The sequence below is a fragment of the Psittacula echo genome, assembly GCF_963264785.1.
Source record: "Psittacula echo genome assembly, chromosome: 18".
NCBI classification, from domain to species: domain Eukaryota; kingdom Metazoa; phylum Chordata; class Aves; order Psittaciformes; family Psittacidae; genus Psittacula; species Psittacula echo.
Window position 1 is genome coordinate 1,746,497 of NC_137754.1, and position 15,728 is coordinate 1,762,224.

A 15,728-nucleotide genomic window follows, 5' to 3' on the forward strand; every position below is an offset into this window, starting at 1 on the left:
ACTCCACCAGCAAACCAGTCCTGCAGTTCACAACACACAATATGAAGTATTCCCTCCTGGATGAGCCTGGTTTGCTCTTGCAGCCACCAAAGGGATGTGCGGGAAAGGGATGCGCAACGAAAGGCTTCCCATCTCCTACCGCACTCCACCTTTGGGGTCCTGCCTCCCACTTCTGATGCTCTGCCATCGAGTGCCACTGGAGCTGATCAGGACTAATCCAAAACCTCATTTGAGAGCTCTAAACCAGTGGGGAAGAAGGTTCCATGCCCAACACAGCCTCATTTGTCATCCAAGGAGCTCTCAGGCAGCAGGGGACCGCTGGAGCTCTTGTTGCCTTTGCGGATGCACATGCCACAGTCCAGCTCCACGTCGATGGCCCCAAATCTCAGCTGGCAGGACTCGTTACAGCTGCAGGGGACACAGAGACATTGGTCAGGTATTTGCAGAGCCCATCCTTTCCATGGACACCCACTTGTCTTATCCCACGGCACATTGGATTTCCATAGTAATAATGGGCCTAGGTGATGCTCTTGGCCATCCCAGCCCATGCATAGCACCTGGACCCTCCAGCACTTCCCTTTTCCCCCACGTACCAGCGGGATGCAGCAGCGTTTGCTGCCAGGACAGCGAGAGCCCCTGCGTAGTGCCAGCAGAAGCACATGGTGAGGAACATGAAGTTGCTGCGGTCGGTCTGATCCCAGCCTGGTCCTCCCCATGGAGGGGACAGCACAAACCCAATCTGGTCACAGGCAGAAGAGGTGTTGAGCATCAGCACACATCAGGCTGTTAAGTGCATCCTGCATCTCTTTCCCCCTCTGTTTTATCCAATTGGCTATGGGCTGGACGCACAATAAACCCAAGGTATACCTGGGCCACTGTCCTCAGCATCCCCCAAGCATCCTTGTCACCCCACAGGGGTGTGTTTCAGGAGGACAGGGATGCTCTGCAGGTAACTTTAGGACCCACAGTGCAGCCCCAAAGAAGGATGGCAACCCAACGGCTACATTGCCAGGCTGTGCATTCCTCCCTAGGCCCAAAGCTGGGTGGTTATGTGCAAGATCCCCAATTATTTCCAGTTACTTGGAGCAAAGAGAGGAATAAATCCAACATAATAACAGGTACAAAAGCTCATGACTGAGGTTTCCCACCCTCATGGGGTCTAATTTCCATTTAGCATGCAGGTTTGTCCATAGAATCATGGAATGGTTTAGGTTGCAAGGGACCTTAAAGCTCATCCAGTTCCAACCCCATGCCATGGGCAGGGACACCTTCCACTAGAGCAGGTTGCTCTAAGCCCCTGTGTCCAACCTGGCCTTGAACACTGCCAGGGATGGGGCAGCCACAGCTTCTCTGGGCACCCTGTGCCAGCACCTCAGCACCTTCACAGGGAAGAACTTCTGCCTTAGATCCAACCTGAACTTCCCCTGTTCCAGTTTAAACCCATCACTCCTTGTCCTGTCTCTACATGCATTCCATGTGCATGTCTCCATGATGACAGCTTTGGTGCTAAACCTCATTTCATCCTCTTATATTATGGAGTATTTACTAAGATATTCCAACCAGCCTTCAAGTTTAACCCCAACAGGTAATGAACAGGTATGGAGCCCATTGCTCAGCAAACAGCACTGGATATGCACTGACCTGCCAAAGCCAAGAGCCCTGGAGAAGGAAGGAGCTGGTCCTGAAGATCTCCAGGATGATGTGGTCTCGGAGGAACACCTCTAGGAGGGCACAGAGGGCTCCAGCAAAGATACCCATGGCCAGCAGGGAGTAGAGGTGATGATCCAGTGCTGCATCGCTGTAGTCACAGAAGCAGAAGAGCAAACCTGCCAAGAGAAGAAACCTCCGTGAGAAATGGATGCTCTGGGCTGTGGTGTTAAACTGAACCCTGCAAACTGAGACTGCTCCAGGGTTTGCTATGACCCACCTGGCGGGAAGAGCACAACATGGGCATGACAGCACTATGCCAGCAAACGTCCTGCTATCATCACCTTCACTCTGCAAGGACCACACAGCCCTTAGCACAGGGTCTGCTCTGCCCTCGGAGCACCCTGTGGTGTTCCCCATGCCCAGCCAGGCCTGTAGAGCCATCAGGAGGAGCACAGCGATGGGGACCTTGGAATCAGGCTCTGTTCCCTCTGTGCATCCAACCAAGGTGGGAGGACAACCCCTATTTGCAACTCCAAAGAGAGCCTTGCCAGAGCTTGTCAGGAGATGCTCACATCCATAGGTCCTTGTGCATCCCCTGTGCGGGGGGGAGGGGGGGGCACCCTCAAATACGAATCCAGCCCTAGATGGATCCGTACTTGGAGACGGGGACACTGGGACATGCAACCAGTGCTTTTTGCCCTCAAAACAGGGCTTTGGAGCTGTTGCCCATTGGTGGCCCTCAGAGCCCTTCTCCTACCCCATCCTGCCCCCTCTCCCATGCACCACCATGCTGTCACCTTCAATGAGCAGAGCCATGGACAGCGAGAGCCGGTCCAAGCCGAGCGGCAGCTTGAGCCGGGAGTGCGAGATGAGGTCCACGACGCCGGAGAGGAGGAAGAAGAGGTAGATGGTGGTGTAGTGCCAGCGCGTGAGGTCGGTCCAGCCGCGCGCCTCGGGGCTGTACAGCTGCAAATGGGGCCCAGTGGGGATAAACTGCTCCACCAGCATCCCTGCGCAGAGAGGGGAGGAAGGGACAAGCCTGCAGGAAACCTTCCTTTGGAATGGCTTTGCTCACCCATAGGAACAGCCACAAGCCCCCCCATGCCAACCCACCCCAGACATCCCCAGCCTCATGGGAGAAGGGATGCAGCAGCAGGAGACATTGAGGCTCATCATCACTTCTTACCTGCTAGAGCAAAGAGAGCTTTGACCGCCCCTTCGAAGGCTTCCACGTGCTGGGTCCCATGGCTCGGCTGGCTCTCTGCATTGCCTTTCCTCCTGAGGTACCTCAGTGGGTACCGCACTGACCACCAGAGACCAAAAAGGAGGAAGAAGGTGCCCCGGAGGGCACTGCCAAGGAAACTTGTTGGCATGGGGCTCTCTTGCTGGACCTGCAAGGACAAACAGTGCCTGGGGCTGAGCCAAAGCATCCCCATGGAGCCGCATCCTGAGGGAGAAGGGGCCCATGGCTCTGCCATCAGCTGCAAAAGGGGAACACCAGAGGTGCTACCATTGAATTTGGCATCTCTCTTCCCCTCCTCAAGGCTTCCTGGTCCTTTCCAGCAGCTCAGATGTGCACAGGAGGAGGCATTACTCACCCTGAAGCTATCTCACCGCCTTGCCCTTGCATTACCAATCACATCTGCGCCGTGTTTATAAATACCAAAGGGAATTGCAGAGGCTGGATGAGCACGTTCTCCGAGTCCTCCCACACTAGAAAGTAATTAAGCACTGCAAAACGAGGGTAGGATGTGGTGTGGCAATGCTGTAGGTGAGGGAGGGCTCTGCAGAGCTGGCCCAGGTCAGGTTGGAGCGCACCGGCAAAGCGGAGTTAGCATCACCCATTCCATCTCCACTGGGAGCCTGGGGAAGGCCCAAACCTGTTTACACCACATCAAGGTTTCCCTCTGGGAGGGAAGTTACTGAACAGCCTTCCAGGGAGGTGAGAAACGCCCCATCCCAGGAGCGTGTTCAGGCACTGGGGATGGTTCCTGCTCTATTTTGGATGCCGGCACTAGGATTAGCTCATACTCCAGTCTGATTATAGCCCAGATCCCGAGTCCAGGGCACAAATCTTCCCTGCACGCTGAAGTGACTGAGGACAAATGCTATTACAGCACATTTAAGCAGCACACAATTGCACCATCCATATCCAAATTTTACCATTGTCCTCCAGGGACTGAGGACAATGAAGCTGCAGTCAGGAGCACACCTTGACCGAGATAGACATCAGGAACTGTCATTTGATGTGCTTAACTGGAGGAGAGGAGGAGAACAGAGACATCCCCGTGCTCAGACATTGCAAGGACACACAACCAAGCTCCAGAGGCTGCTCCCAGCTTGAATGGGATCTATCACCCCACATCCTCCAAGCACCGCCCCCCCTTTTGCTTTAGCTACCAGCAGACCCAAACCACTCCGTTCCAGAGCTCTCCTTGGGACCTCCTACCCCAGCATCCCTCTCCCCTCCCCGATAACCTCACTCTTCACAGTGCCAAGGACCCTTTTACTTTGCAACCTCTCAGCAATGCCTTTGGTCGCTGTTAGGAGTCCTCTTTGCTTCTCACCACCCAGACACGGCGCTTGAGCAGCCACTGAAGCATCTCTCACTTGGCAGAGCTGTCCCAAACCAAGCAGAAACTCACTCAAAAGAGCCTGAAAAGCTCCTTTTTTAACCACCACTGTTTTGGAACCAGATTCATTTCCAAGCAGCAGTGCCTTCTCTCAGCTCACACATTGGAGGTGCAGAACAGCACCCCCAGACACCCAAACAGCCCAGACCTGGTACCCCTTCACCCACCAGCTCCTCCATCCCCTGCCTGTGAGTCCATGCTCACACAGAAGCTGATTAAAGCTCCAAGAGAGCTCCTGGGTGTTTATGTTTCCTGGGAGCTGCTTTGTCTGTCCCAGGACCTGAAATACAGCTGCAGTCGCAAGTTATTACCTGGGCTCCCAGCCTGTGATGCTTTTGCTTAACAGCCATACTGGAGCTGCCTGCTCTCCTTACTGTGCCTCATGCTGAGCGCTTACAGTATTACCAGCCTCGGCAACAACAGCATTCTTGCCCCATTTCCAGGCTTTCTGTGTCCATCACCATCTATGGCCTCTTATGGGGCCTTGCTCCAGCTGATGCAGGGGGATCAATGCTGCTGGGGTGATGCCTTCCCATGTGGGTGTATGAGTATCCCCATGGGTGCAAACATCGGACAGCCAGCCTATAAGCAGAGGGCAAGTTCATTGCCTGGCCATACTTGTTTGAAGGGGCTTCTCTTTGTGCATCCTCCTCCACTTTGCTACCCAGGCACATCTCTCTTGTGCCAACAGCACTCACCCAAGAGGCACAAGCTCCCTTTCCCGCTGATCCTCTGCTCCAAACCACGATAATCCCCCCCAAAACAGGGCTAAAGACACAGGTTGCTGGCAGACCTCCTCCACCAGTACGATGCTAAACCTTTGCCTCGCAGAGGTGGAATCTCCCACATCCCTTCTTCCCAAGCTCAAGCAGCCACATCCATCCCCTCGCACAGCCTTTCACCAGCACTATTCCTCTCTATGCATAGGAGACTTTACCTGTGGCTCCTGTCCGTCCTCCTCCTGCTCCAGATGTGGCAGCGAGGAGCTGTTATTACTCACAGGAGGCAGATAAAGGAGAAGCCACCCGGGGGAGGTGGCCCTCACACAGGATGTTTGGAGCTGAGCATCCTGCAGGGCAGTTCAAAGCGCGCTGAGTCAACGCAGCTTTCCCAACCCGGAACACCTCGTGTCTGCCATTAACAACCAAATTCCAGCCTCCTGGAATTTGCCACAAGAATCAGGATGAGCAGCCAATTCCCATCCCCATGGCAACCACGTTCAGTTCTTATGTTGAGGGGTACGGAAGGGCTCTAACCTGGGATGCCAGGTACATAATAACCCTGTTAGGGGGGTCTGGGGTTATAATAAGTGCCTGGAAGCAGGAGATTTTGGGCCAGGAGCTCACAAATCAAAGCAGAGCCCTTGTGAGCTCCATCTCCCAGCCCACAGCAGCCAAGGGAAGGGGGGCAGTGGCCCAGTCTTAGCACCTCGATGGCTGTGTAGATCAGCAACACAAGTGCCTCAAGGGAAATAAACACCACAGACTCCTCCAGCATCCCCGTTTCCCTCTGAAACACCAAGTTAGTGGTGCAGAAACAGTCAGCACTGCCCAAATCTCCAGCTATGGAATGGTTTGTGTTGGAAGGGACTTTAAACCTCATTAGTTCAGTGGGCAGGGACACCTTCCACTAGACCAGGTTGCTCCAAGCCCCGTCCAACCTGCCCTTGGTTACTGTAAAACATGAGCACTAACCATCACGCAGAGCATCCCCAACCCGGTGTTTCTATGGGTTGCAGCCACATGTGCACAACTCCTCGTGCAACCCACAGTAACCTCAAGGAAGGCTGCAGGATCAGCCAAGAGCCCCACACGTGAGGCAGGAAAGTCCCAGTGGTGGAACAGCACAGGAGCAATGATGGGCTGCTCTCCAGCACAGCCATAAAAGCCACCAAGCTGTAGCCAGGAGCTGCTTTATGCCCTTATCTTCATATCAGCAGGAGGAGGAAGGAAGGAAAACAAGGAGCTGGTGGTGGTGCTGGCACACAGCCACGCCGTGCACACATCACTGCTCACCTCCAATCCTGCTCAGGAAGCAAGGCACAGTGCAGAGGGCTGAGCACACACACAAAAGGTTCCTGTGCCATGGAGGAAGCCCAGAGCAGCAAAAGGGCTTCATTGGGTTCACTTCATGAGCTTGCTACCACGTTAAACCCAAGTAGAGAGAGAAATTCACCCCTTAAAGGAGCAATTCCTTACAGACCTACCCTAAAAATAACACACAACAGAAACGTACTTTTCTCAATGGCAAAACAGCAGCAGCAAGGGGCTCTTTGCAGCTCAGTTTTCCTTTCTCCAAGCACCCAGCTCAACAAACCATCAGCACAAAGGCATTTCCCAAGCAGGATGAGTGAGGTCCTTGCAGGAAGTGGGACAATGGAAGCTGGGAAGGCAGCAGGTGCAGGGAGAGGGGAGGAAACGATGCTCAGCTGAAAGGGATCTGCTCAGAGGCTGAAGGTGCCATTTCCCATGGAGTTTAAAGGGCCAGCAAAGAGTAAAGCATATAGAGGAAGGTATCTATGGAAAAGGTAACTTATATTAAAGTCCCGGCAGTCAGACAGGGATAAGAAGTTATAGCTGGATGGAGTGGTGTGAGGAAAAGGGGTTTCTAGCCTGTCAAACCATCCCCATGATGGAAACAAGCATAAAGCTATGACAACTGAATGGGAACACCATGGGGTACCCAGAGAAAGGATGGCAACGTCCCCTCCAAATCACAGAGCAGGTCACTCACACACCGCGTGGGATAAAAATCACTGCGGGCATCAATGGACGCAGCTTCATCACAGTTCCTTAGGGATGTGAGGTATTCCTGAGGATATGAGAGGTATCCATGGCAGAGAGTTGGAACTGGATGATCTTAAGGTCCTTTCCAACCCAAACCATTCCATGTATGAGCCTGATCTCCTCTTCCTCCCAGGGAGACACAGGGGGATGCAGATCTGCATCTGACCTGCTCCTACCTCTCTAATGATCTCAAGCTAAACCCCAAAGTGCATTTCGTTACTCTCTTCCTCTTTTCCCTTCTCCTCAGCTGGGAGTGCAGCATCCTCTCCCTGCAGGTTCCCCATCCAGCCCCGCTGCTAATGGGAAGATGTGATAATGTTTGCGTGCTTCCCCGGGGGTGGTGGGAGGCACAATCTAATTACTGGCTCGCCAGCAGCCCGGGCGCTGCAGATGGATGGGTGTTTGGGAAGTGCAGAGTGTTATTATTGTTATGACGAATGCGAGCGCTGCCTCTCATAAACAGGCACCAGAGGAGGTGAAGCAGGTGGTAACAGCAGGGGCAGGGCTTGTTCTGCTGCCTACACCGTCATTTCAGCCTTACATAAACGTGGCCAGGAAGGGTGGAAGCAGCAGCAGATCCTATCTCTGTCAAGGAAATGAGGCCTTTTAAAACCAGCTTTGGATTTGGTTATGAATATACCCCCTATTCAATCCAATGGGTCCAGTACAAAGGCGCTTGCTGGTAACTCAGTTGATATGGTGAAACGTATGGTCCAGGACAACTGGGTGATGCTAAGGCTGTGTTTAAAGCAATACTTCCTTTAGTACTGTCCTGGTTCAAAGCAACGCTCCCTTTAGCATGTATATACCATAACATGTATGAAACCAGTGGCTTGTGAGGGCACCTCACTATATAATAAAGCATCTCTGGACCACTCACCATGCACCCAGCAACCTCCATGCCCCTGTTATGAGTCCTTTTGAAACCAGAGCTGCATTTGACTACACATATACCCCATTCCCCTCCAGTGGGTTCAGTACAAAGACACTAGGTAATAACTCAGTTTATATGGTGAAAATCAGTATCCAGGACAACCGGCCCCAAAACCTGAGCTATTTACAAACATGGTTTTCTTCTAGCTAAAAGGACAATGCTTATTCCTGCTCCAGAAGTGATCATCACCTGCATTCTTCCCCTTAACCACAGCCTGTATCCCTCCTCCTTGGCTGACCTTCATACCTTGGGAAAGAATGTGCCCCAGAGCTGGAAAACAGATTAGGAAGCGCTATCCTGACAGTGCTGGGGAGTTTGCAGGAGCAAGGATTAATGAGGCAGGCAGAAACTATTCTAGACAGAGGGAAAAAGCTTCTTGTGGCCATGCAGTGACAAGAGACAAAGAAAACCTCAGGGTGAAAGGAGGCAGCAGCTCCATTAGGAGCAGCCGAAAGAGCAGGGAAGGACTGGATAAACCTTCTCCCACCTTCCCAAGCAGAGAATGCTTTCCAAAAGCAAGGTCAGCCTTCATCTGTGCTCCCTGCGATGGGAATAACCTCTGCTTTCAGCAAGGCTGGCTGTATGGGGACTGCAACCTCAGCCAGCCTGAAGCATGGTGAAGGAGCCTGGCCTAGTGCTGCCCTCATGTGGCTATTTGATGGGAATAGGGATGTCGGGAGTGTTTTCCAAGGGGAAAATAACGCAGGGATCCAGCCCTGCAAAACGAACCATCTCAGTGGTGGAAACAGAGGGAAGCTGGGGTCCAAGGAGAGCCAGTTAGGCTTCATAACACTGTTACCAAGCAATAAAACCCACGTTACAGCCCCTTATTTTGCAAGAGGCTCTGCACAAGGGAAAGGGTGCCCAAAGATGGGCTTTGCTTTCCCTGGGTGTGAGCAAACATTTGGCCCTGCCTGTAGCTGCTTTCCTCTTCAGTCATGAGCAAGCACTACACTCAGCTGCCATCCATCCCCCCTCTGTGAGACATCAGGGAGGAGGCTTCCACACGGAGCATCCTTACAGCCCCGGGGCCTGAGATGTGAACAGACTCAGCTTGGGCTGGTGTTTATCGTATATATACATATATATATATGCATCTTTTCCTCCCATTGAGGACATTTCCAGTCCCTTTCATTGCCAGAAATCAGCTGGCAAAGGAAGGCTCAAACCAAAATGTGTGCCTGTTTCCTCTCACATTGGGTTATTCCCAATGGAAAACTGGGAGGGTTTGGGAATGCCTGCTGCTTAGCTGCGTATCTTACAGTCCTCCAGGCTTTGCAGGTCTGAGAGATGCGTTTGTCGAAGCTATTATCACACTCTCTGAAATTTATCAGTCTTAAATGTAAGGATATCAGCTCAGTGGGGATTTTTACTTCACATTTATTCACTCTTTCAGCCTGTAAGTGAACAGGAAAGCCACAAACAGCTCAGTGTTCGATGTTCAGTAGTTCAATGCTTCGGTAATGAAATCTGCTTTGTGCACAATCGAGCCATAGTGGTGGTGCAAACCTGACATCCACTCACACTCAACACTCTTTTCCTCCTTGGGGTGATGCCTTGTTCCAGAGGTACATGGTCTCAGACTGGAGGTGTCCCTGACTCCAAGGACAGCATGTCAAAGCCTCCATGCCCTTGGAAAAGTCAGGTGAAAGGGTGCCTTCCATCACTACAGGAACACACATGGGAACCCGTAGGATGAAGCAATCTTGTCACGTCAAATTCCCATGCTTAATTTTATGGCTGAAACTCAGTGCTGGCTTAGAAAAGGCAATATTGGGGTATGGATGGAGGGCAGCTCCCCCCTGCGTGCTCAATGTGCTTCCCAGGAGCAGAACGGAGCCACCTCTCTTTGCTCTCCCAAACCAGGAGTCTCGCATTAGTGCTGGGTTTTGTCTTCTAGAAAGCAGATTCCTCACATATTTGGAGCAGGCGATTGCTCCCTCTTCACTCTTCATCAGATCCACTCAAGAAGGTGGCTTCGGAGCTCGGGTCACACTTCTGCTGCCGGACTCCGAGGCTGATGTAAGGCTCTCCGTTGCCTCCCCTGCGCCTCTGGATGCAGCTGGAACACACGAGCAATAAATCACTGTTAGCAGAACCCCGAACCACTGCCACTCACCGGAATGCTCAAGGGAGCCCAATGCACTTGTACTGAATACAGAAGAGAAGAAACTATGATAGAGTTCCCAAAATGCTGTTTGGGTGGGAATTGAGGAGATTTTATTCTGCTCAGCGTCTATTTGCTTGCATAGACTATCCCATCTGTCACCCATAGAATCATGGAATGCTTTGGGCTGGAAGAGACCTTAAAGCTCATCCAGTTCCATGGCCATGGGCAGGGACATTTTCCACTTGCTCCAAGCCCCCGTGTCCAACCTGGCCTTGAACACTGCCAGGGATGGGGCAGCCGTAACTAAGTTAGAAAAGACCTTGAAGATCAAGTCCAACCATGTCTCAGCAAGCCATGCAGCATCCCTTACAGGTCCATTGGCCATAGCAGCACCCCTGAAAGTGGGATAATGTCCCCTTCCCATCTACTTGGAAAAGCCGTGCTGAGGGCTGGTGCTGTTTTAGCCATCAGACAGTGCTGTTGTAGCTGTCAATGACTGTCAACAGCTTTCAAACCCTTGCAAAGGATGGAACAAAGTGTCAGGGAGTCCTGGTAACGCTTTGATTGCTCTATTGAATCACAGTTTCACTTTCAGCACTCGATACATAGGAAAAACACAGTGTGATTCCCAGGCCCAGCTTCAGGGTCTCTGTTATTTGACTTCTCCACATTTAATGCCCGTGCCTCTTGCTGACACTGGTTTGCATTCTGTACACTCAACACATCACGTGCACCCTTGGGACTGTGCCCTGAAACTTGCTGTAGTGAGGAGCTGCTTATTCGGCTCTTTGCACTCCAGGATGGGCTGGACCACATCCTCATCCCACTCCAGCCATCCGCATCCCTTCCTGCCCAAATCCCTGCTCCAGCCATACCAGTAAGTGAGAACGTAGTTTACAGCCAGGATGGCCACGGCGGCTGCCCAGTGCCAGAAGAAGCACATGGTGAGGAACATGACATTGTTGTGGTCCTTCTCATCCCACATTGGGCTTCCCCATGGCTGGAACAGCACGACACCGATCTGGGTGGAACAAGCAATGTATTACCTTGGGGGGAAAGGAAATCAATGTATGTGCTCTATGTCCATCTCTGTCATCACCATGATCCACGTGGTGACCGAGGGACTTGGGCCCTGACCAGGATAGTGGAAGTGGACAGTGGAAGTCCAGCCTTGCAATGAGAGACCACACAAAGCAAGTCTGCTCCTGTGGTCTGTCTTATTCTGTACAATACCCACACCACTATTGTCCCACTGCATTGCAGACTCCTATCCTTCCTTTAAAACCTCCCACTTTAGCACTTTACAAGCTCAGCCCAGTCTTTATCCTCTGAATAAAGCCTGGTTTGAGTTAGGACAGCTGCAAAAGAGGAGGAAGCTCACATTTCTCTTTGTCACCTTAGTGCTGGGAGTGCTTCTCTCCCCCTGATCTCTTTGCCTCCCCACCTCCTACCAAAGCAAGCAGTTGGCTGTATTTTATTGCTTGGTGGGGTTCGCATCTTTCCTCTAAACCAGAGGGAGTGCTGCAGGGTGCATTAGGCACATTAAGCAATTAGGACTTGGTTGTTAGATCCTGTTCATTCCCTGGTAATGCTCGCATGGGCTCTTCCCCCCAGAGAAGCCATAAGCCAAGACAAACAGCAACTTCAGCAGCAGCAACCATCAGAGATGACCAGTGATAAGCACATTTTCATTGGAGGTTATGATCTATTTATGAAGCGAGCCTGGCAAAGTCATCCTTCAGAGACGTGTGGTTGATGTGTGATGTGCGGCTTCTGTTCCTCTTTGCCTGCTGCTCTCCTACCTCGCTGCCCTGCTCCGTAAGAGAACCCACCTGCCAGAACCACGTTCCCTGGACAATGGTGACACCGGCTCTGAACATCTCTAGGACAATGTTGTCACGCAGGAAGACCTCCAGCATGGTGCTGCAGGCCCCTGCGAAGATGGCGATGAGGAGCAGGGAGTGGATGTGCTGGTCCAGCAAAGGGCGGTGAAGGACGTGGTAATAAAAGAGGCAACCTGCAAAATACCAGGTTAGAGTTAGTGACTCCAACCATGACCACAGAGCCCTGGCAGGGAGAATCAGCTGCCTGGTTGGCAAACTGGGGCAGGCCACCATGAAAACAAGGCACTCCACATAGCACCATCCCTTTGGGTCTCCTGGCATCCCACCATCCTTAAGGGATGAGATGCCCAACCTTGGGGTAGGAGGATCTGAGCAACATGGGGACCAAAACCAGAGAAAAGAGGTGGTTTGCTTCACCTCTTTAGATCACCCTTTCGTCATGGTCAGGGTCCTGCTGTGTCCTGCTTTTCTACTGGTAAAACCTCACCATTTTCTTGAGAGCTGTAGACACAGATTTCCTTTTCTTATGTACCAAATGGTGCTTGTTGAGCTGCCCTTGTGACTTGGAAAACCACTGGGATGAGGGAAGGGAAAATAACAAGAGCAGTGCCTTCCTTAATGGGTTTTCTACATAAGCAAGACCTTCATTTCCCTGTGCCTTTTGCCTGCGTGCTCCAAGAGGGGCCTGAAATCCTGACTCGTGACTTGCGAGACAGCCTGAAGACAAAATGATATCCATGATGTGCTGAAGCTGGAATAAGTCACTTGAGTTTGCCACGTGCAGTGCAAACGTATGAGGGTGACAATGCCTGCACCGCAATTAATGGCTCTCGGGGGAGAACACAGGCACGCAAACAGCTCTGTAGATGGAAGATAAATGCAGCATCCTCCAGCCATTTATCATGATGAGGAAACTCAGCCTGCTGCTTTGTGCTGCTGCCACCCCAGAAACCCCAAACCAAGCAAAGCCAGGACCTATTGATGCCTGTATTTCCCATCTTGCTCTGATAATACATCACCTACAGTATGCCGTATCCTCAGGGCAATATCTCAGCCTGGCAAATTCTGGTCCCTTTCTGACTCACCCTTCAGCATCCCCCCCCAAATAAAGCATCTCCTTGCACCAACCTTCAACAAACACAGCCACAGACAGCGTGAGGCGATCCAGACCCCGTGGCATCACTGGGGAGAGGTAGGTGAAGACGTCCACCACCCCAGAGATGCCATAGAAGAGGTACATGGTGGTGTGCTGCCAGTTCATCAGCTTCACCCAGTCACGGTTCTCCCCGCTGTAGAGGTGCAAGTGAGGACCATCCGGGACGAACTGCTCTGCCAGCATCCCTGCATGGACACGAGAGCACGTGGTCCTCATGCCTTATTTGCAATGATTGTTGACTCTACTCATTGCTGTTGGGGTGGCTCTGAAGCAAGAGGGGGTGTTTTTGCATGAAGGAGAAAGGACTGGATATCAAAATCAGGGCTGGCTATATTAGTGGTAGCTCAGTTTGAAGAGGGACACAAGACTTGGCCTTTTCACATCAATCTCTACTGGAGATCAAGACAAGATGAACATCAAAGACTCGTCCTTCCACGTGTAGTTTCTATGAGAAAGGGCTCCATTTCAGGCATCACTACTGGCTGGAAAGTTACCAGCATAGCCAGTAAAATACAACCCTTACCTACAAGAGCAAAGATGATTTTGAGTCCCCCTTCGATGGCGTCCACACGCTGGAAGCAATAAATCCTGTGGGATTTCTTAGTTACTTTCTGGCTGAGATACTGCAGTGGGTATTTCACCGACCACCAGAGCCCAAAGAGCAGGAAGAAGCTGCCTGGAAGCGCGTGACCCTTGAAGTTTGCCATCCTGACAACCTCCTCTGTCTGCAAGGCAAAGGAAAAGCCATGTCATGATACAACTTACACCAGTTCTTTGACATAGCAATGGAAACAATGGGGGTTCCCTTCCAGGGTGGGCTTTTTAGCACCTCCTTCCATCCCTTCTGCTCTCCATGGAGCATCACTGAGCTGGGATTTGCCCCATGCAGAGCCCAGGATCACAACCAAGCTAGGCAGGAGAGCCAGGGACCCATTTCCTAGGGGAATTAGAGCAATTCTAACCCAGTCAGCTCCTGTTTGCCATTTTCTGCTTTGCTTAATTAGGTAGAGAAACTATTAACTCTGTCCTGTGGGCTCCAGTGTATCTTTGAGGACCTGCCTTGATGCCCCCCACAGGTCAGTTGTGTTAGGCTGGTCAACTAGGATGTTTTAATTGATAGTAAAGGCTCTGCTGCCAGTGCCTAGGACTTCCTTCTCCATTTAGCAATGCCACAGCTGCTCTTTGCCAGTGCCTCTCCACCACTTATTCTCCTGTTGCCTCCCTCCTGCATAGAGGACAATTGGGGCATGAGGCGACATGGCTTGTGCTGCCGGCCTTTGAGAGGCTTTGATTTCAGGCCAGGTTGTCCCAGGGACACCTTGTTTCTCCCTTTGAAGCCCCAGAGCTCACCTGTGTGCAGATACCATCTCCTAGAGGAAGCTGTCCCTGGGCAGGAAAATGTGCTGGGTTAGATCAGACCTGCTAAAGCCTCTGGAGCCAACCTGCCTGAATTGAACTGGTTTAACCAAGCCACCTCATCCAACAGTTCACGGTGAGCAAACATTGCCTCCCCATGCAAACACCACCCCGGTGCATGCGGTGACCCACAGACAGGGCTGATGTCCTTACAGCTTACACGGGGCTGGTCCCAGAACACCTATGAGCTATCACAGTGGGTTTCATGCCAATGCATTTAGGAGGGGATTTAATCCAGGAGTGGAAAAGCTGTGCATGGAAATGCTATTTTCTCTCTAGCAGCTTTGCAGGTGTGATTTAAAGGGAGAGATTTATTGACACTGGGTAATTAAACACAGACTCAAAGCAGGGCACCGGTCACCAGCAGTGCCAGCACAGTCCAGTGCATTAACACAATAGGCTGTTTAGAACTTGGAAGCAGACAAGCAGGGAATCAGAGCATCCACCTGTATCCCTGGGGTTAAGGGAGCAGCATACATGAGCCAGGGAGATGGCTGGAACATTTCTGGGTGAGCAGAGAATCCCATCACATACACACTGGTATAACATCAGGATGAAGACAGAGAGCACAGCTAAACCCATCCCAGAGTACCGAGGAAACACTGCAGCCATATCAAGCCATATTAATGCCATAACTCTAACACTACCACAGCAATGCTTAGTTATATATGTAACTGCACAACCTAGCTCCAGCAGTTTTATTTTTAAGCTATATTTACTGGGACCTGGTAGTTTCCCACGTGAGATTGATGCAATCAAAATAAGATGATCTAAAGGATAAGGTCCTTTCCAACCCCAATCCTTCTATGATACATTGATCAATCAAAGCACAGAAACTTGAAGGTCACTTACATGGAGAAGGAATACCCTGGCTGATGTGAGATGGGGTGAGCTTGGTGCAACAACAGGGCCTGTTTTGGGGTTGCTGCCGTCTGTCCTGTCCGATGGCTCAGCAGCAGGAAGCAGCGTGGCTTATCTGGGACTCGTGACCAGCAAAACTATTCCTCCTGCTTCTCTTCCTCCTCTGGAAACATGCAAGAGGTGAGCACAGGGGAAAGCCCCAAACAAAACTGTTCTGTTTTCAACAACACAGCTCTCGTTTGGAGAAGGCTCCTTAAGGGGAGACCTTAGAGCAGCTCCAGTGCCTAAAGGGGCTACAGGAAACCTGGAGAGGGGCTTTGGACAAGGGCCTGTAGGGA

At 51.6% G+C, this 15,728-nt stretch overlaps 2 protein-coding genes across 2 annotated transcripts; both read right to left on the reverse strand.

Moving 5' to 3' along the window:
* Positions 1-278: 278 nt before the first annotated feature.
* LOC308228398 (transmembrane protein 45B-like) lies at positions 279-3,023 on the reverse strand (the record flags this gene model as incomplete). The annotated part of the gene is made up of 5 exons (XM_080631696.1): positions 279-408; positions 594-739; positions 1,642-1,826; positions 2,448-2,660; positions 2,837-3,023. 5 exons carry the CDS (start codon positions 3,021-3,023, stop codon positions 279-281), a joined length of 861 nt encoding a protein of 286 aa, XP_080487822.1.
* A 6,924-nt stretch (positions 3,024-9,947) lies between these two features.
* Positions 9,948-13,820, reverse strand: LOC308228399 (transmembrane protein 45B-like; the record flags this gene model as incomplete). The annotated part of the gene is made up of 5 exons (XM_080631697.1): positions 9,948-10,065; positions 10,989-11,134; positions 11,946-12,130; positions 13,086-13,298; positions 13,637-13,820. The coding sequence occupies 5 exons, from the start codon at positions 13,818-13,820 to the stop codon at positions 9,948-9,950; spliced, it is 846 nt and encodes a 281-aa protein (XP_080487823.1).
* Between the last annotated feature and the right edge of the window lie 1,908 nt (positions 13,821-15,728).